This window comes from Zonotrichia albicollis, chromosome 5, assembly GCF_047830755.1.
Source record: "Zonotrichia albicollis isolate bZonAlb1 chromosome 5, bZonAlb1.hap1, whole genome shotgun sequence".
NCBI classification, from domain to species: Eukaryota; Metazoa; Chordata; class Aves; order Passeriformes; family Passerellidae; genus Zonotrichia; species Zonotrichia albicollis.
In genome coordinates, this window is record NC_133823.1 from 2,202,544 (window position 1) to 2,223,099 (window position 20,556).

General features: G+C 48.1%; 2 protein-coding genes across 2 annotated transcripts; both read right to left on the minus strand.

Annotated features, from left to right (window-relative positions):
* Positions 1 to 4,482: 4,482 nt before the first annotated feature.
* LOC141729082 (T-cell surface glycoprotein CD8 alpha chain-like) lies at positions 4,483 to 7,375 on the minus strand. The gene is made up of 3 exons (XM_074540527.1): positions 7,258 to 7,375; positions 6,347 to 6,709; positions 4,483 to 5,787 (listed from the first exon to the last, which is right to left on the minus strand). Exons 1-3 carry the CDS (start codon positions 7,301 to 7,303, stop codon positions 5,531 to 5,533), a joined length of 666 nt encoding a protein of 221 aa, XP_074396628.1. The 5' UTR covers positions 7,304 to 7,375; the 3' UTR covers positions 4,483 to 5,530.
* A 2,459-nt stretch (positions 7,376 to 9,834) lies between these two features.
* Positions 9,835 to 17,440, minus strand: CD8A (CD8 subunit alpha). The gene is made up of 6 exons (XM_074540525.1): positions 16,792 to 17,440; positions 15,869 to 16,231; positions 15,223 to 15,309; positions 14,737 to 14,853; positions 13,459 to 13,489; positions 9,835 to 10,888 (listed from the first exon to the last, which is right to left on the minus strand). The coding sequence occupies exons 1-6, from the start codon at positions 16,835 to 16,837 to the stop codon at positions 10,843 to 10,845; spliced, it is 690 nt and encodes a 229-aa protein (XP_074396626.1). The 5' UTR covers positions 16,838 to 17,440; the 3' UTR covers positions 9,835 to 10,842.
* Between the last annotated feature and the right edge of the window lie 3,116 nt (positions 17,441 to 20,556).

Sequence of the window (20,556 nt, forward strand, 5' to 3'; positions counted from 1 at the left end):
GTGCAGCTGCACCAGCAGATGCTGCTCACGGTTCAGTACTGAGAGTGCGTGTGCTCACCCTCGCAGGAGGCTCTGCTGGGCATTTGGGAAGCAGTTCTGCACTGTGGTTGGCACAAATAATCCAGTTTGCCCTGTGAGGTGATGTGGATTCTCTCCTGCTACTGCCTGCTGTGCTCCTGGTAACTGGAGAGCAGGCTTGCAGGGGAAGAGTGAATAAAACTCTGGTTTCCATACCTGAAGTATAGTTGGCATCTGGTACATGTGCAGTGTCCCTCGTGGGGTGGGAATATCCACAGGAGAAATGGATTTGATTTGGAAGCTGCAGTGGGGCCTGTGATGTGTCTCCATTTCACTTTTGGAGCAGATTGTGAAGCCTTGGACTGGTCCCTGAAGTAGCCCTGTGTGTGCCAGGTGCCTTTGGGTGCTGCAGGGTGGGAGTGAGGACGCTCAGTGTGTTTGTGTCTGTGTCCAGATCAGCCTGTCTTGCTGGGGCTGTGCTGGGCTGGCACTGCTGCTCCTCCCTGTGCAAGTGCACCCAACTTAGTGCTGTGGGTGGGCACCCAGTCAAGAATTGTTTGACCATGCTTATATAAAGCTTAACTTATGGGTGCTTTGAAAGTAATGGGTGTTTATAACTTGATTTTCATACCAGCAGCTTGTTTGCACTGTCAGTTCAATGTCTATTAATAGACTTGGATTTGAATTTTTACAAATACCTTAAATAGGAAATGTATTGTGATGTGTTCTTGTGGTGTTTCAGGTCTAACTTGTGTTATAATGCATTATCAAATCTTCAAAAGAGTAGGAAAGGAAAGTAGCACCTTTTAAACTTCACAGGTATTGTTCATTTTTGGTTGTCATTTACACAAAGTTCATGTCCTCACCTCCTGTTAGTACTCTGGATGCTCGTCTGCTCTCTGAAGTATTTTTTAATTAAGGCCTTTCCTGCTGTGACCTCAGCACTGCACATTGCAGCTAGGCATGGATGAACTAACAATCCTCCTCCTGAAAGCAATGTTCCTCTGTGGAAACATTGATTTCAGTCTGCTCCTGTGGGGAAGCTGAAGTGGATGCTGTGTGTTCCCAGTAATGAGTCAGAGCCTCTGATCTCTGTTAGCTCAGACCTGTCTCCATCCTGTTGCTTTGAATCCTTTTTGTTGCTTTACAGGATGGCTGCTGCTAAAATTCAAGGTTGAAGTTAAACTTATCACTCAGAGCCAGCTTGCCAAGGTAAAAGCAGTAAGTTTGGGTTAGATTTTGCTTGCAAGGTTTGTTTGCCCACTGCAAGGTACAGTTTTTCTTTCTGTGCTTATCACTTCAGAGGTTGATGTGTCTCTGGGGCAGGGAGGGATAACCTGGTCCTTAATCCATCCCACCCCTTCCTCCTTTCCTTCTGTGAGTAGGAGACTGAAGTGTAGGGAAAGAAGCTTTTGAAATGAAATTTAAAAAAAAAGTCTGGCAGCAATGATTTGTAGTGAGTAAAACTGCAATGTGGTGTTACATCACTACTCTGAATTTAATTCAAGCCTTGATATGTAAAAAGGATGAGTGCTTTACAAAAATGTACCTGTGTGAGATGAGAGTGGCCTAATCTTTCTCCATGACTCCAAGTTTGCATTAAGCCAGCAGTCCTGTGGAGAAATACAGGAACTGGAGCTGTTCACAGCCTCCTGTGAGCTCGTACTGGGTCCTGCTGGGTCTGTTTGTAGGAACTGGGATTTCACATCACACTGACTTGTACTTATTTTTACAGGGCAGCTGTATCCGTGTTTTCAAATGCAAAAGCCCTGAGGTGTTGTCCACTTCCTATTCCACCTCAGAACTTTTCACTTTCTGGAGAAAACTTTTCATTTTTTGAAAGCAGCAGTGCAGACTGGAGCAAAGCCTGGTGGGTGCTGTGACCTGGGCTGCAGTGAGCAAACCTTCCCTGAGTTTGGCTTTTGACAGGAGATCCCCTTTTCTCCTGCATTTCCTCTGCCTGGTGTTTATTTTCAGACCTGGTGACACTGCTGTTGGTTTCTTTCTTCTTACTAAATGTCAGGTTATGGCAAGGACTTTTCCTCTGGCTGGAGAAAAAGGGGATGGGGAAGGTGTAAATAATGTTTCAGTTCAGTTCTTGAGCATCATCCATGAGACATTTGCCTGTGGGGAGAGGAAATAAAAACATGAATGTAGCTATTTTTACTGACAATTCTTTCTCCTCAGAACTAAGAGCAAATCCACTATTTTCCAAGCTTTCTAAGTTATGTGGGAGGTTTCCAGGAATGTGGAACACAAACAGATGTGGTTGATCTCCCATGACAAAAATTTACAGGCATTCAATTTATTCAGCACAGCTCAGGATGGGAATGTGGTGATGGATAGGCAGTGCTGACCCTGCATGTTCTGATGAAGGAAGAAACCTGCTTACAGGGAGGTTGTTTCACTGCCTATTTGCTGCTCTCCAAGAGGTTTCTGTACTTTTTTTCCTGCCTTATTTTGATTTTCTGTGTTGAATGCTGCAGAAGCAGCTGCAAGGGCATGGTTTTGGGGGTGGATTCCAAGCACTTGCACAAAATGCACCACAGGATTAGTCTGAGGAGCCTGGGAGGAGCTTAGGTTACTTCCCTGTGACATGTCATCTGTAAATACTTGGACAGACAAAGCTTTTTGACTTTAAGTGACCAGTCCAGTTACTGGCTCTGGTGGGGTAACCTTGGCTGTATTATATATCTGGAGTTTATTTATCAAAATCCTTTCTCTCTCAGAAAAGTTCACTGAATAATTAAAGCTCTGGTCTAAAAGCAGAGGTCTATCAACAAATTCTGGATGCTCTGTTTTGGGGGCATCTGATGCCTTTCTCATCTTCATAGACTTTTTCAGCAATCATTTTGTACTCTTTTTTTTTTCCTTTATTAGTTGAGGTTATGCTTAAATTGTGCACCAGCTCTTGCTCTCCCCACCATGCAGTGTTAACTCCTGGCTTGTTTGTCTTTAGCCCCTCAGATCCTGAGTTATGAGCTACTCCATTGTTAGTTTGGAGCAAGTGTGCAGCTGGGTAACCTTGACCTCTGAACAAATGCATTCCTTGTGCTGCAGTTTGAATGTCACTCTCCATGCCAGAGTCCAGCTTGCCCTGTGACAGCTTCCAGCCTGCACCCTGCTCTGTCAGCTCACTGGAACTGGAGCCTCTTCCCTGTGCTGTCAGGTGTGTAGGGCCTGTCCAACAGCAGCTCCCTGCAGGCACTGACAGCCAACACCTCTGAGCTGCTGCTCTGCACTCCAGCTCAGCCAGTTCTCTTTTTGTTAGTGCAAGCAGCAGTCCAGGCTCCTTGCCCAGACATTGCCACCCAAGCACAAACCCAGCCAGTTTGCCCTGAACTTGCATGATTTGCTAGAGGTGTGTGCATGCAGGGCTGGGGTTGCTCTTGGCACTTTCCCTTCTCACTGCTGCACTCATATTTGCAATTGCTTCTTAACATTTTAGTGCAAGAGATGTTTTGGGTTTGCCTTCTACTGGTACCTTATTAGTAGGGCTGCAAAGCCTTCTAAAGAAAATCCAGGTTGTAAGTGGATTATAGAGAATATTGTTCATCAGGTCTACGTGTTGGTGGAAAACTTTACAGGCTCCTCTAAATGCAAGGTGCAGTGCTGGGTGCAGCTGAGCTGAGCTGGAACACAAACTGATCAAGGGACTGTGTGGAAGGAAGAGCTAAAGGAGAGTCAGTGTTGGTTTGGAGAGCTGTGCTGGGTCACTGCCTCTGCTGGAGGCTTCTGTGGTGAACTTGGTCATTTTTGGGGTATTCAGTGAGAAACTGGGGCAGTGCCTCCCAAAGGGTTTTGTTTTGGTGCTCACCCCAAGCTCTTCTGCTCCTCTCAGCCTTCTGACCTGCTGCAGAGAGGATTGTGCTGCTTTTGCAGCCAAGGTGGAATCAGAGCAGTTCAGTGCAGTGTACTGGATGTATTTGTAAAACATACTAAAATATAAGGAGCTCAGTGATAGAAAACCATGTGTAAGAGACAGAAGGACAAGTTTTACCCCCTGGGATGGACAGCAGTCCACAAACATGTAGGACCACTGAAAATCCACAGGTGGAGAGCTGGATTTGCTTTTCAACTCCCTTCCCTTACAGGCTTATGCTAACTCATGGTATCTGTTGCAGTGCTACTGGAGGTCAAAAATGGGAAGATTTCACTGTGCAGTGGATTTGGAGCTGTGTTCAGGGGGGTAATTGCCACTGTCAGCATTGTCATTCTTTTTTAGAGGTTGATTTCCTATGCAAATGAAAGACTGTAGAAAAAACACCAAGCAAACCTGACAAAATGACAAAAAAAACCCAAACCCAGATTCCCTTCTCCCAGTTCTTCACTGCATCAATCTTGCCTGGATCAATATTGCTTCAGGACTGGGGTCTTTGTGCAGCACTGCACAGTGGAGCATCACTATTAGTAATGTCAGGTATCAATGCCCAAATATATATATTTTTATTGCTTGGGGTTTTATTTTTCTCTGTTTATCCTGTGTTAGCATTCCATGCAGTAGCAAGGACTTTGTTGTAAATGTGTTCATCTTACTGAAATGCTTTTTTGAATTTAAATACCCATGTCCTGTTTTTCCCCACAGGACTGTCCTCTGTAGGCTCCCAAGCAGTAGAACAGGCAATAAATAATTAATCTCTGGGTCAGGAGGTAGTAATTTAATTTGGAAGAACAACAAAGTTTACAGGGACTGCAATACAGAAGAATGCTTTTGCTCAGTTTTCTGAGCAGCTTTCTGTTCAGTGTTCATGCATTTAATTTTGGTGTGTGTCACATGTCACATTCAGGGACACTGAATGGAGAAAATACATTTTCAAGGCAATGCTTCCCATACAAAACATATGGCCTTTTGTTGGGAAGGAACCCCTGATGCTGCAATCAGATCATTGCACCTCCTTCCTACAAAATCCTGGGAAAGGGCTGGACAGGGAGGGGAAGGGCACTCAGGAAGTGTCAGGATGATTTGTTGGAAGGTGTCCAGGCAGTGACTATTGCACTGTGTCCTGTTATCCCACACCTCCCAAAGCAGCAGCACATCCTCAGGGACAGGGCTGTGGTTTCAGGCCTGAGGTTCACCTAGAGGGAGTAGGTGCAACCTTAAGTTGATGCAGCACAATGGTGGTGGCCAGGAGCTGGAGGAGCAGGAGGCAGAGCCCTGCCAAGGTGACACAGAGGAAGGCGACACAGGAGGAATCCAGGTCTTCCTGCATTCTGCTGTCTGCAGGGATAGAGAAGAAGGAAAGTCCACCAGGTGCTCAGAGCTGGTGTTTCAGCCAGCTCTGGTGGAGCCAGGGGAGCTGCCAGGGAGGCACAGAGCTCCCCTGGGCCTGCAGTGATGGTCTGCTGCTGGCAGCATTTCCTGGCACCTGGAGGGCAGACACGTGGCCAAAAGTTTTCCTGTGTCCTTTGATGAGACTTTTTAAAGGCAGACCTGGGCCCTGAGGCTCTCACTTCCCTCCCCCTGTTCCTGGTGTCCCAGGCATGGGATATGCTCATGCTTTTTACATCATCCTTAGCCTTTCCTATGGGGGATGAAATGATGGAATTTAATCCTTCCAACTTTGTTAAAGCTGTGTGGATTTTCACTCTCCCCCCCCCATCCCAAAATATTTGCAGGATCCCCCTTGGTACCAGTGGACAAGGGTCCAGCTCTTCCCCTCTCCCTCCCTGCATTCAGGTTACCTGGGTCTGCAGTTGTGAGGTTGGGCTCCTCAGTGGTGCTGCCCTGGGTGGTGGGTGCTGTTGTGCTGGGTGCCACTGTGGTGGTGGCTGTAAGTGAAATGGATGAACTCAGCATGTAGGGAAATAAAATAAAACAGACTTCTGCCGCCTTTCTGCTCTCCAGCCTGGGCAGGGCTGTTCCTGTGCACAGCAAAGGCCTCAGCTCTGGGGGACCTTTGTAGAGCCAAGTGTGGATGGGGTCTCCCCAAGGAGGGTCTCCCATGAGCCAAGAGGGAGCTGCAGCCTGCTTGTTTCTCACTTTGTGACACCATCCCCACAAAGCCTGAGCCCCCTGAGCTTTTGGGAGCTGCGTGTGCTGAGGAAGGAGGGGGTGGTGCTGGACTTTGCTTCAATGCTCTCCCCTCAGAGCCAAGGGTGGGATGGGGAAGGTGGGGAGATGCAGCCCAGTGATGTTTGCCTTTGGGCAGGAGGAGAGGGGGGCAGTAGGGAGGCTCTGGCAGGAGGAGCAGGGCTTGCTCACAGGATGCCCTGGGCCAGCCAGCAGGGACATGGGGTTTGTGGAGGGATGGCTGCTTACACAGGGCACGGGCAGGAGGTGCTGGGCATTTTGGCAGGGCTGGGGGAGGCTGGGGAAGGTGTTGCTGACCTGGGAGGAAGGCTCGCTGGCCAGGGCTGAAGTGCAGCATTTGGTTGAAATTCATCACGCAGAAATAGCTGCCCTGGTCCTGTGGTGTGAAAGATTTCACTGCCAGCCGATGGATCGTGCTGTCTTTGCTCGCCTCAAAGCGTGTGGACGTTCTCTGCCCCCCCTCAAACGTGGGCCGGGACAGGGAATTGAGGAAGACAATGAAGTGAAGGGTCCCACTGCTGTCCTGGCGGATCCAGGATGCCCCATGGCTCCTGTCAGTGTGACACTCCAGCTCCAGCTTCTGTCCCACCCGGAGCTGCTCCATGTCCTTGGGAGACCTGAGCTTCATCTCAAATTTCTGGCCATAGATCCCAGGGCAGCCTGCAGGAGAGAAATCCTTGCTGCAACCACTTGGGAAAAGTCAAAGGAAGGGAGGAAACCTCCTTTTCTATGTGCTGGGAGTTCAAATGGAAAGGGAAGACCTCACTGGGGGTGTGAAGGTTTCCTTGGAGTCCTTGCTGGGATGATGCATGGAGGGTGCTCAGCAATCCCGGGCTTGAGAGATGGGTGCTGCCCTTCCAGTGTCTTCTCAGGAACATGACACCTTCCCAGCTTCTCTGAAGTGATAAGCTGTTTAAGCTCCCTGTGCAAACTAACTTTTAAACTTCTCCCTCCCCTCTGGAAGCCCTCATTGGGTCCATCTCTGTTCCCAGTGCAGGTGGTGCAGCAGCCGCCCCTCTGGCTGCCCTTTGCTGGCTGAGGTGATTCTGCCTCTCCCCTCACAACTACTGAGCACACCTCAAGGTCAGCAGTTTTGGTTTGTTTTCTTTCTTCCCTTTAATCATTTTCCCCAGTGTCTTGGATTCAATAGAAAGGTTTTCCTTGTCCCTCCCGGTGAAGGGGCTGCAGAGCCCCGTGTCCGTACTCACAGAATCCCAGAGCGAGCAGCAGGAGCAGGGCAGGAGATGTGTCCATCTTCCCCTGGGGCGCCTGTGCCTGGGGCTGGTGCAGAGCAGCTGAGGAGATCTCTGTCACTTGGCTTGGGAGGCTGTGTCACTCTTTGGGGAGGATGTGATGTCACCAGGACCCCAACACCAGCATGCGTTCAGTTCAAGTCCAGAGTCAGGGTCCCTTTAACCTCATCATTTCTTAGAAGTGCCTCAGGGATTTTTCTGGATGATCTTCCTAGAGATCCGGAGTGATGCTGCTCATGGCTGAGGTGGGATCAGTTCCCTCCCCACAGCTTCTGTGCAGGAGACACAGAACTGCCCCATCCTTTGGTGCAGACCCTGGCACGCTTTTCTTGGCGGGGATTCTGCCTCCTTCTCCTGAGCACATTCATGGAGTCCCGTGTGCCTGCAGAGCCCACAGTGGCTCAGGTGCTCCTGGTGTAGATCCATGTGTGTTGTTTATCTCCAAGCACAGGTTTCTGGCACACTGATGGGTACTTCTCTGTTGTTCTTGTTGCACATCTTTGTTCAGTTCTTCTTTGCTATTGCTCAGCCAAAGCCTTTTTGTGAAAGGCAGTTTGTTTCAGAATTGGAACCTCTTGAGATTGCCCCTTGCACAAGTGAGTGTTCTGCCTTTTCTTTGTTTTTAAAACTCATGGTTCTCTTCTTTAACCACAGGGTCTTCTGCTCTTCAAAAAACCCTTTTATGGTTCACCAGAGAGGGCTCTTGCTGCTGCCTCCAGGTCACCGATTGCGCATGGGGATGGGTGATGCTTCCTGGACCTTTGCAGGCTTAGAAAGAATCATTTCACCAGAGTGCAAGGGGCTGGGCTGGTGTTTGATTGAACTTGTTAATTGCTTTTCTGTGTGAGGGTTTATTTTTATTACACCTTTGCAAAGAAGCTCTGTTTTTCCTCATCTGTCAGAAGCCAAGTGCTGCTGAGTTTGATGCAGTTGCTGTTGGGACTGATACTCAGAGCATGAGGTGACCCAGTCATCTTCTCCTGTGACTGTCCCTGGGGACAGTGCAGCACAGCTGAGGTGAACTTTGTCACTCTGTCACTTTGTCCCTTGGCTTGGGAGGCTGCGCTGCTCTTTGGGGGATGTGATATCATCAGGACCCTCTTGGGTAAAGTGACAGTGCTTGACCTCTGTGACAAAACGTTGAAGAAAAAAAGAATTTCTGAAGAAATTAGTTTATAATCCAGAATTTGTGATTTGCTGCTTCTTTGTTTTATCTGCTTGTGGTTCTTTGGTCTCACCACAGGTTCCTTCCGTCCTGCCCGAGCCCGCTGTGTGCTCCAGTGGCCCTTGCTGCTGCCTCTGGGTGACCACTGGCACAGGGCAAAGGCTGACATTTCTGGAGCTTTGCACATGCAGCCTTTCCTATTGATTACCTTTCTGTGTAAGGTTTTTTTGTTTAATTTCTTTTTTTGTTTTGTTAACCCTTTGCCAAGAAGCCTCTTGGTTCCTGGCTCTGTCAGAAAACAGGCGCCGCTCTTTGCGCTGCTGCCGCCAGCTGAGTTATGGAAAGTGCTTTGGGAGCTGTGGTTGTGTCAAAGTGTGCTGATGAGGGGAGGAAGCTGCTGCTGGGATGTGTGGGGGTCCCTGGGGCTGTGTGAGCTGTGCCCTGCAGAGCTGGCTTGCAGGATCAGTGTGCAGATGTGCTGAGCCCTCCCAGAGCCTCCCGAGTTGGGCACTGGGCTTGAAGGTGATCAGGTGTGTTCTGAAATAACAAACAAGCCCTCTGAAACAAATAACAATTCCCTGAGCAAACAGATCCTGCTTCTGTTCCTTCATCTCTTGGGTGTGGGGTCAGGGAGCAGGAGCTCCCTGCCCCTGTGCCTGGGCTGCAGGAGCGTGGTGTGATGTGTAATGTGAAATGTGAGCATGAGAATATGAGGAAAGACCTATAGCTTTTTGGCAGAAACACTTGGAGTTATAACTTTTTAAGAGAAAATTTTTAGCTCCCACTAATTCAATAAGAAACCACCCAATAATTAAATTGATCTCATAGCCTCAATGTTAGAGCTTTTCTGTTATTTTTATTTTCAGTGTGTGTAGTTCTGTGGAATTGCCATTCAGTGTTTGCTTGCTATTGTTTAGGTACACTTATCTAATCCTGATTTTTTTCTTTCTTTTCATTCTTACAAACAAGTAAGTTTGGAAGAACTTTGTTTTTCTTTGATTTTCTCTCCATCCCATCTTGTTTACAGAGCAGGAGACTATCAAAGGGTTTCTTCCACTCCTCTTTTGGCCAGGTTTTTATCAACCCCGTGACAAGAATTCCAGAGTACCCACAGACTCTTTATCTCAGGCACCTTCTTGGCAGTTTCCTGGGATGTGGGAGTGTTCCTGGGCCCATCACAAATCCCTGGGAAGATAACTTCAGATGATTCTAGGCTGTGGTAAGCTGGAAGCTGAAGTCTGCACCCTAATGCTCAGGATGGTGCATTAATCACTGGCTTTTCCCTTAGCCAAGACTTTTTCAGCCCCTTTTTATTATCTTTCTGAAGGATTTTAGCTTTTCTGAGACTAGGAACCGAAGAAAGAAAGAAAGAAAGAAATAATGGTCATGAATTTGACTAGAATAATTTTATTTTATATCTCAGTTTTTCTAAGGAAATATTTACATGAAATACAGATCTGGAAAAACAGAACAGTAGTCCATAACATGTCCCCAAAATATCAGCATGGCAAACAACCTGCTTAACCAAAACAAGTGACAAAATTGTTTTTTAAAATCACTCAGGCATTTCCCTCAGCAAGAAAGCAAATCCCACTTTCCTTACTTAGGCCAAACTCCTGCAGAAATGGGATCAGAGGTAGCAGCAGAACAAATGTGAGGGGAGCAGTGAACCTTAGCCCCCAGGACTGTAAAAACCTCAAAAGTAAGGCAATGAATCAATATTTAGCTTCTCAAAGCAGTCTTGTATTCCATTACACAAAACAACAAAAGCCCTAGGAGAGAGGCACCACAACAAGAAGATGTGTTGAGTGAGGAAAATAATTATTTCTGTGGCTTTGTGTAGCAAATGGCACCTCTGGCTGCATTTTGGGAGGAAATCACACAGAGCCTTGAGCTCAGGGTATGGAAGGAGCTGAGCTTGACCCTGGCATTGCCCAGGGGAGCTCAGGGTTAGGAAGGAGCTGTGCCTGACCCTGGCATTGCCCAGGGGAGCTCAGGGTTAGGAAGGAGCTGTGCTTGACCCTGGCATTGCCTGGAGAAGCTCAGGTATGGAAGGAGCTGTGCTTGACCCTGGCATTGCCCAGAGGAGCTCAGGGTTAGGAAGGAGCTGAGCTTGACCCTGGCATTGCCCAGAGGAGCTCAGGGTATGGAAGGAGCTCTGCTTGACCCTGCAGCTCACAGGAACTGCTGCTCCCTGTCCGTGTGTCCGTGTGTCCGTGTGTCCGTGTGTCCGTGCTCCCTCTCGTCTCCTCAGACCTGCCAGGGCAGAGTGGCTGAGGTGCTGTGGCCTTGTGGATAAGGCAGGAGATGGATTTCTGTGCTGACAGCTCCCAGGAGAAGATCCAGCAGCCAGGAGGAGCAGATGCTGATCTGGGCTAGTTTGGCGTCCTGGGTTTGGTGGGAGGTTTCCCGTTTGCAGGTCTGGAGAGAAAAGAGGGTTTGGTTTATTCAGATATAAAGAGAGAGGAGCAAGAAGGCAATCAAGGCTCCTTTAGCCTTGGGCTGCAGCCAGGGACCTCCAAGAGGAGGCTGCAGAGTGTTCCTAAATCCTCCTTGTGCAGGTGAAAGGCCTGCCTCCATTTCAAGCAGTGACAGATAACAGAAGGGTATTCTCAAGATACACGGATGGTCAATTCTTATATTAATTAATAATTAAATTGGGCTTTTATAAATTTACCTCTGACTTTTACACACTCCTGTCCTCTCATTAAGCCTTTCTCTACATTCAGAAAAGAATGAAGAAGGAAGAGCTAAGGGTTTGTGGGGTTTTTTTGAGTTAGACAGGGTATTATAATTTCAGAGAGATTTTTTCTTATTGGAACATGTTGCCTGCAGAGAAGTTTGAAAGGAGGCTTTCCAGACAGCCAAATTGCACCCAAAATGATAAAAATGACTGCTCTCCATCAAGTGAGAGTTTTATGCTGATCTGATGAGTTGGGCACTGGGCGCCCCTTTTTGGGGGATATTAATTGGTGGTGGGAAATGAATCCTTGTGCTGGCAGCAGGGATGGCAGGGCAGATCCTGGGGAGCTTTGTGAGGGATGAATTGCACTGTTACCTTCCACAGAGCTCCCTTGCACTGAGCAGGAGCTGCTCAGAGCAGCAGGAATTTCCTCTCTAAATCAAACCTGAAATACGGTACAAGAGCTAAAACTGAAATACGGTACAAGAGCTAAAACTGAAATACAGTACAAGAGCTAAAACTGAAATACGGTACAATAGCTAAAACCAGAGCTCTGTCAAGCTGAGGGCTGCTGAAGGAGAGCCATCCTTGAGGAGATTTCTGCATCGGGGCAGAGTGGGAGAGCTCTGCAGGGTGTTTTTCTCCCCACAGAGACAGAACATCCTTGCACAGAGCTGGCAACAGGGTCTGAGATAAGTGAAAAATGCAAACATTCTCTTAACAAGGCTGCATGAAACGCTCTTCCTTATTGTTTCTCCCCTGGAAAGGCAGAGCAGGATCAGGAAAGCTCTGGGTGTGATAAACATCCCCTGTGAAAATGACAGTCTGTTCCATTTTACAGACAGTTTAAAAAATGCCACCTGCCTTTGAAAGAAAAATAAATTTGTAGGGATCCATTTCCTACTAATGCTGGGGAGGGACTGTATTAATTTGGAGAACTAAATGGCAATTACCTCTTGTACTAAAAATCCATGGATGTATAACAGGGAACAGGAATGATCTGGTTTAAAAGATGCTTTGATTGGCAAAGAATGAGGCTCCAGAGGCGTGGAAATGCTGTTCCAAAGCTTCTTGGGCACCCAGCTGTGCCAAGCACCAGCCCAGCCCTGGCTGCCTTTGGGCAGTAATGGGAATTTCTTGGTGTCTCTCTTGCCACAAGCCCCAGGGTGCAGAAATGTAGGGGAATAGAGTATAGGTAAACAAAGGTAGCATAGAAAGTAATTTTACCCCCTAAAAGGTTGCAGCTGGGTTAATTATTAAAGATTAGGAACAGGCCTGATGTTAACAGGCCACAGCTGTGGCCAATAAGAAGAGTGTTATAAAAGAGTGGAGTGGTGGGAACTGGAGTCAGTTGGCTGCTGTGAGGACAAGGAAGAGTCAGTGCCCAGAGGAGATGCCTACAAGAAACATCAAGGAGGTACAAAACTGCAGCAATGTGGAGCCCTTGCAATGTAATGACAATAGAACTCGTGCACTATAATGACAACACATGGAGTCTGCAGAAGTGGTTTCATTCAGAGCAGGAGGAGTGACAAACCAGCTGCAGGGAGGTCGATTTGCAGAAGCAAAATGTGTGTGGGCAAAAAGCATTTCCTCTCCCAAACCAGGACATTGCAATTGTCATTCTGATGGTGTTTTCCTCGTCACCCAGGCTGAGCTGGGCAGGCAGGAGGGAAGGCATGAAGAAAAGGTTCCTGTGTGCCCCAGAAACTGGGTTACCCCTCAATCCATCCCTGTCTGCACTGGGGTTTCCTGTGAGGCTGCAGCAGCTGCTCCTCAGTGCCTGGGGGGAAACTGAGGCAGGAACCCTGGTGCAGCATGGTGCAGAGGGGGATTTGGGGTGCAGGAACTTCCATGGGAACCATGGGCACATCTGAGTAGGCATTCCATCTGAAGGGATGGAATATGGTCACCCCCAAGCTCGAGTTGGGAATAGTGCTTTGGAAGCACAGAAATGTGGTGAGTTGTGAGCACTGGGTGAGGCACAAAGCTTCTGGGCTGCCACAAACACCTCCTGTCCTTCTGTTTTGTATCTGCTGCTGGGTGAGAGCTCAATGATTTGAATGACTTAATAGTTGTAAAACCAAAGAAAAAACCCAAACAGATAAAAAACCCCAAGCAAAACCAAAAATAGAGAACAGGAGAACCTTCTGTTCTGTTTTGGCCCTTAAGTCATTGCTCAGGCTCCTCCCAGCCATCTCCTATCAGATGAAGCATTTTTAGGTTGCTTTTTGGCACTGCCTCCTTCATTTCTTGGGGGTGAGATGCTGCCAAGTTGAGGAGGAAAATGCCAGTGCCTGTCACTCACCTCTTGCACCTGCATCTTCGTCTTCTGGTTTCTAAGAAAAGAGAGAAAATGTTTTAGTTTTAAAGGTGCCAAGGGACAGGTCAGGAAAGAAATACTCCAGTGAGGTAGGGCTGGTGCTCCCTGCAGCTGATATCTTTAATAACAGATAAACCAAGCCTATTTTTGAGGAAAACCATGCCAGGGAGAGGTGCTGCAGCTCGTGTTACCCCTGTAATGCACTTAAAATATTTTCATGAAATAATCTTTGAGGTGAGTAGCAGCAGCAGGGTCAGCCTGGGAACACTGAGGGTGAATTATTTCTGTTTTCTGTCTCCAGTAACTTTGGGGCATTGCTGAAAATTCCTCAGCAGCAATAATTTCTGCAGCAGGTGAGTGGCAGTGATGCCACATCACGCGCACCCAAGGTGACAATGCTCTCCCCCATTCTAGCCTCTGTGTTGTTACTTTGGGGTAGATTAAGCCAAATAAATTAATTATTTAATTTAAGTATTTAATTGTTTCATTATTTCATTATTTAATTATGGCCCAGTCATTAATTTTAGACTAAGGTAAAAATCCATCCTGAAGGGCTTGGCAATTGCTGCAGAAATTACCTGCAGCTGAGGGCTTTTCACTGATCATAATGTAATGAAGTTTCTCATCTGGTTCCAGCTTGAGATGCTGCTCTCAGCATGTGCTGGAGCAGATTTACTCTGTTAGGTCAGAATGTTTCAGGCTCTGGTGCTTTAACCTGTGACACATCCATAAATAAGCCCAGACAGTTGCTAAAGTTAAGTACTGTCCCTTTCTAATCTATTTTTCTTCCTTGAAAGTCTTTTCCATCATAAATAATTTTCTGACTGTGTGATTCTAAGTTGATAATTCTTTCTCCTCCTAACCCTAGTGATGAGGATTAAAATGCAGACACTGATTTTAGCAGTGCTCCTTGTCTTGCATTGGCTGTGTTCTGATTTTCAGCTGCCTCCCCAGACTGCCAGAACATCCATGTCCCTGAGGGCAGGGCGGGGGGCTCAGAGCAGAGATGGGTCTGGAGAGGGTTTGTGGGGATGGGTCTGGAGAGGGGTGTGGGGATAGGTCTGGAGGGGAGTGTGGGGATGGGTCTGGAGAGGGGTTTGGGGATGGGTCTGGAGTGGGTTTGTAGGGATGGGTCTGGAGGGGGTTTGGGGATGGATCTGGGTCTGGAGAGGGGTGTGGGGATGGGTCTGGAGGGGGTTTGTAGGGATGGGTCTGGAGAGGGTTTGTGGGGATGGGTCTGGAGAGGGGTGTGGGGAGCCTCACGTTGGCACAGCACGATGGTGATCACCAGGGCAAGGAGGAGCAGGAGGCAGGCACCTGCCAAGGGCACCCAGATGAAGATGTGGCAGAAGAAATTCAGATCTCCCTGCGTTCTTCCCTCTGCAGGAAGAGAGAAGATGGAATGTCCACCAAGTGCTCAGGACACTTCTGGTGTCAGCGTTTTCCTGGGGACTCGAGGGAGGATGTATGGGCAAAAGTTTTCTCCTGTTTCCTGCTGGGGCTAAAAGCAGCTCCAGCCACCAAGGCTCTCCCCTCCCTCCCCATATCCCTGCTGTGCCCAGGCATGCTGAAATGTTTTACATCAGATTTAGCCATTCTTAGTTTGAATGAAATATTAGCATTTAATCCTTAAAGATGATCTGTGGATTTTCAATCTCCCTCCCAATCCCAAAATATCTGCAGGATCCCCCTTGGTATCAGTGAAGCAGGGTCCAGCCCTTCCCCTCTCCCTCCCTGCATTCAGGTTACCTGGGTCTGCAGTTGTGAGGTTGGGCTCCTCAGTGGTGCTGCCCTGGGTGGTGGGTGCTGGTGTGCTGGGTGCCACTGTGGTGGTGGCTGTAAGTGAAATGGGTTAATTCAGCATGCAGGGAAACACAATGGAACACATCTCTCCTGCCTTTCTGCTCTCTTACACCTGCCAGGGCACAGGTGCTCCTGAGTTCAGCTCCAGGAGAACTTCACAGAGCCCATCCTGGAGGGGCACCCCCCTAAGGAGGGTCTCCCAAGGGCCAAGAGGGAGCTGCAGCCTGCTTGTTTCTCACTTTGTGACACCATCCCCACAAAGCCTGAGCCCCCTGAGCTTTTGGGAGCTGCATGTGCTGAGGAAGGAGGGCAACTGAGCAAAGCTGGACTTTGCTTCAATGCTCTCCCCTCAGAGCCATGGGTGGAATGGGGAAGGTGGGAGATGCAGCCCAGTGATGTTTGCCTTTGGGCAGGAGGAGAGGGGGGGAGCAGGGAGGCTCTGGCAGGAGCAGCAGGGCTTGCTCACAGGATGCCCTGGGCCAGGCAGCAGGGAAATGGGGTTTGTGGAGGGATGGCTGCTTACACAGGGCACGGGCAGGAGGTGCTGGGCATTTTGGCAGGGCTGAGTGAGGCTGGGGAAGGTGTTGCTGACCTGGGAGGAAGGCTCGCTGGCCAGGGCTGAAGTGCAGCATTTGGTTGAGAGTCATCACACAGAAATAGCTGCCCTGGTCCTGTGGTGTGAAAGATTTCACTGCCAGCCGATAGATCGTGCTGTCTTTGCTCGCCTCAAAGCGTGTGGACGTTTTCTGTCCCCCCTCAAACGTGGGCCGGGACAGGGAACTGAAGAAGACAATGAAGTGAAGGGTCCCACTGCTGTCCTGGCGGATCCAGGATGCCCCATGGCTCTTGTCAGTGTGACACTCCAGCTCCAGCTTCTGTCCCACCCGGAGCTGCCCCATGTCCTTGGGAGACCTGAGCTTCATCTCAAGTTTCTGGCCATAGATCCCAGGGCAGCCTGCAGGAGAAAAATCCTTGCTGGAACCACTTGGGAAAAGTCAAAATGTCCTCTGAGAATACCTCCCTCCCTCCCTCCCTGTCCATGGGCTGGGAGTACAAATGGGAAGACCTCACTGTCTGGAGGATGTGAAGTTTTCCTTGGAGTCCTTGCTGGGATGTGCATGGAGGGTGCTCAGCAATCCCGGGCTTGAGAGATGGGTACTGCCCTTCCAGTGTCTTCTCAGGGACGTTACACCTTCCCAGCTTCTCTGAAGTGACTCCATTTACACTTCTTGCAAAGCCTTTTTTTCCCCACCCTTCTCCCTCCCCTCTGGAAGCCCTCATTGGATCCATCTCTGTTCCCAGTGCAGGTGGTGCTGCAGCCGCCCCTCTGGCTGCCCTTTGCTGGCTGAGGTGATGCCACCCTTCCTTCCAAACTCACTGAGCACACCTCAAGGTCAGCCTTTCTGGTTTGCTTTTTACCCCCTTAATCATTTACCCCAGTGTCTTGGATTCAGTAGAAAGGTTTTCCTTGTCCCTCCCGGTGAAGGGGCTGCAGAGCCCCGTGTCCGTACTCACAGAATCCCAGAGCCAGCAGCAGGAGCAGGGCAGGAGACGTGTCCATCTTCCCCTGGGGCGCCTGTGCCTGGGGCTGGTGCAGAGCAGCTGAGGAGATCTCTGTCACTTGGCTTGGGAGGCTGTGTCACTCTTTGGGGAGGATGTGATGTCACCAGGACCCTCTTGGGTAGGGAGGTGATGCTCGGCATCTGCGGCGTACCGAGGACAAAAAACATTCCTGAAGAAATTAATTGTCCAGAGTTTATACATCCTTATCAGTCCTTAATGGTGCCTCAAGGCTTTTTGCTGGATGCCTTCCCTTGAGATCCATTGATGCTGCTCATGGCTGAGGTAGGACCAGCCAGCACAGCCTGCTCTGCCCAGCCCTCCGGGGACCCACAGCAGCTGCAGCTCTGCACGAGTTATGGATGAGTCCCATGCTTTTGGTGCAGGCTCACTTTGCTTTTCTTGGCAGGGATTCTGCCTCCTCCTCAGCACCCTCAAGGGGTCTCACGTGGATGGCAGAGCCCAGACTGTTTTGTCACCCAGCAAGTGGGACACAGGTGTTTTATGGCATAGAGACACAGATCATTCATCTCCAAGCACACGTGCTGCTGGCACACAGCTGGGTCCTTCAGGTGCCTGACTGTTGTCTTTGCAATTCTTCTTTGTTTATTTCTTCCTTGTAATTTCAAAACTCTTCATGCAGGGCAGGTGGTCTGTGAGCAGAAACTTCGTGTGAGAACCCAATGTCCAGCGTGTGCTTTGCATTTTGTTTGTTTTACCAACTCGTGGTTCTCTTCTCTCACCACAAATGTTTCCTCTCTGCCAAAAATATCCCCTTGTGTGCCTCAATGGCCCTTGCTGCTGCCTCCAGGTGACCGCTGGCACATAGGGATGGGTGATGCTTCCTTGAGCTTTAAAAACACACAGTAACAAGTTTTACCAGCCTGCAAAGGGCTGGGCTGGTGTCTGATTTCTTTCTTTGTTCCTGGCTTTCCTGTTGATTTTTTTCTAATTTTTTTTCCATTACCCCTCTGCAAAGAAAGCCCCTTTTACCTGGATCTGTCAGAAAGTAGGTGCTGCTGGGTTTGATGCTGTTTCTAACGGGGCTCAGAGCTGAATCACTGAAAACAGTGGGTTTATTTCTCTGGTCTTCAATGCATGTTGGTGAGTGAAGAAAACTGTTAGGCCTGCTGAAATATGTGAAATTCATGCTTTTGTTAGGCTGGGAGACTTGTGATGTCTACCTTAAATAAAGGAAATAAAAGTAAAATGGAAATGAATGTGTTGGCCAATGAGGATGGGACAAAAATGTCGTCAGTTCTGGGTTCTCACTCTGCTGCAGAGGAGCAAACAGTGCATGTGCTCGAGATGTGGTGCTGGATGTGCTGGCAGAACCTGTGCATTCAAAGGCTCATCCAGGAAGGGCTGCTGCCTTTCTTAACAGGGAAATCTCATTTCTTTCTTGTCTCTGGGAAACAGTAAATTTTACATGACTCAGCCCAGGGTACCAAAGTGGTGCCCAGATATTCCTCTCCTCTGTGTGGAGGTGTTCTTGATCTCAGTCTTCTTTGCTCACAGACTGAGCTGATTTCCAGGCAAGGCCCCATTTTCCCCTGCTAATGAATATATCCTATAAAGGCAAGGCAAAACCTGGCACATATTGCTTTTTTACTGATTTCTGTGATAAGGCATTGTGTAGTACAAAGCTATTTCTATTTTGCATAGTGGCAAAGAACAAAAAATAAAGTTGCAGTGACAATCACTTGATTAGGAAAAGCTCCAGAACACAAACAAGACCTCTAGGAAAAAGCTCTGATTTAAAATCAACACCTGTATAAATAATTTAGATTGGTTAATGTAAGTTTAATACTGATGACCAGCTCTAAAACTGGGAGGAGAAGGTGGGGAATCAGATTAATTAAGGAACCTCCTTAATTTTTTATGTTCTGGTTGGCCTGTTTGTCCTCTATACAGGACTTTAGAATAGACTGTCCTTGTTTGACTGAGGACTTAAGCCAAATCAATGAACACTAGCATTGTTTTATTAGTAATTTAGTTAGTAATTTCTGTTGTAGGGTCACTGGTATGATTTGACTAAGGAAAAAGTAAAAATACTCAACCAGTTACTTCTGCAGAGCATCATGTAAGAGAAGTCAGGAGACCAGACAGGTTGATTAGAAAGTAGAAGTAATTTCTTTTTTCTCCCAAACCTACATATAAGTTTTATTTTTCTCACAGCTAAGGTTACAGGACTCCGATTGCTTTGCACTCCAACCTAAGTTGGTTATGACTGAGGTTTATATTTATGTACTAGGGCCAGCTTAGATCTCTATTTAATTAAAGTCAAATAATTAGTAGAAGACAGGAGCAAAGAGACAAGAGACAAAATCATGCAGGGATGACAAGAGTAACAAGGATTCACCTGGTTTTGATCAGAGCTAGCAGGAGGTGAATTTAGAATTCATTTTCTCTCTTTCCTTACATCCATTTGACAGAGAAGGAACGGGAAACGAGAGGGAGCTGAGGCACCAGAACATGCTGAGCTTTGGATATGTTTGATTTTGTGGAAAGCTCTCAGGGACCTTTTCCTGGGGTAAGAACTCTCCAGTTTCTCAGTGCCAGCCATAGCAGACCCTGCCTGGATGTGCCCCAGTGTTTTGAGGCTGGAGCTCCTCTGGGGACGGGGCAGCGGTGCTGCCGTGGTTGGTGAACACCACAATGACTGTGCCCAGTGTTCTGCTGCCCATGGCATCTCCTGGTGCTCCACAAGGACATCCCCTTGCCAGGCAGTGATGCCACCTTCCTGAGGATGAGCAGCTGCTCTTGGATCCCTGTGAGGGGTCAGTGATGCCAACTGAGGGGTGACACCAGACTTTTCCACAGCACTGCTCATTCTTCCTGTTCCTAACCCTTGGAGGATTGCATTAAAATTTTCCATTCCATTTTCATAACCAAGAATGGAAAGTTTCAATGAAGACCTCAAAATTTAGTGGCAAATTACCAGCATTGTTTTTCGAACAGAGGGAAAAAGACCCTGTTGCGGCTGTAGCACGCAGCTTTTCCGGTGTGAAGCTGTGGTTTGTGAGCCCCTTGCTGCCCCCCTTTCTTTGCAAAGCTGCAGCACTCAAAGGGCTTTGCAGAATGTCAAGTGCAACAGCCACCAGCCAGGCACTCACTCTGTTTTTCCACTGCAGCCAGCGTTTCCAGTTTGGTGGCCAGTGCTTCCCACTGCTCTGGGTGCTCTGTGTGCACGTCACTTACCTTAAAATCCAGAATGCAAACCACAAACCCTCTGTGCTCCCACCTCTCCTTGGAGCAGCCTTTAACTGACCACAGGGTGGAAACTCTCCACAATCCCCAGGCTTGTTGGTACCTCAGATGAAAGTTTGATAGGAGACCTGGATGTGTTGTGAGTTTTCCTCGTGGGAAACTTCCTCTCTTGATGCTGCAGAGCTCATTTGTGCTGGCATTCAGTAAATCAGCAATTTGTGGTGTTGTCTTTTGGGGGCTGGTGACAATGTGCCAGTGCCCCAGCTGCAGTTAACAGTGAACAGGCTGGTTTTTCTGCCTCTTTAATCTAAATACCACAGATTCAAACTAGACTTAAAAAAGAACCTTATGTTTTTCTAAGTCTATATAGACTTAAGAAAAGGTAAATTTTCTGACTGGCTCTAACATATATATATATATATATTTTTTTGATCTGAACTGTTCAAGTAGATGAACTGGTCTCATTTTCTCATTTCCAATTCTCACAATCACATTTCTGTGGGGTTCAAG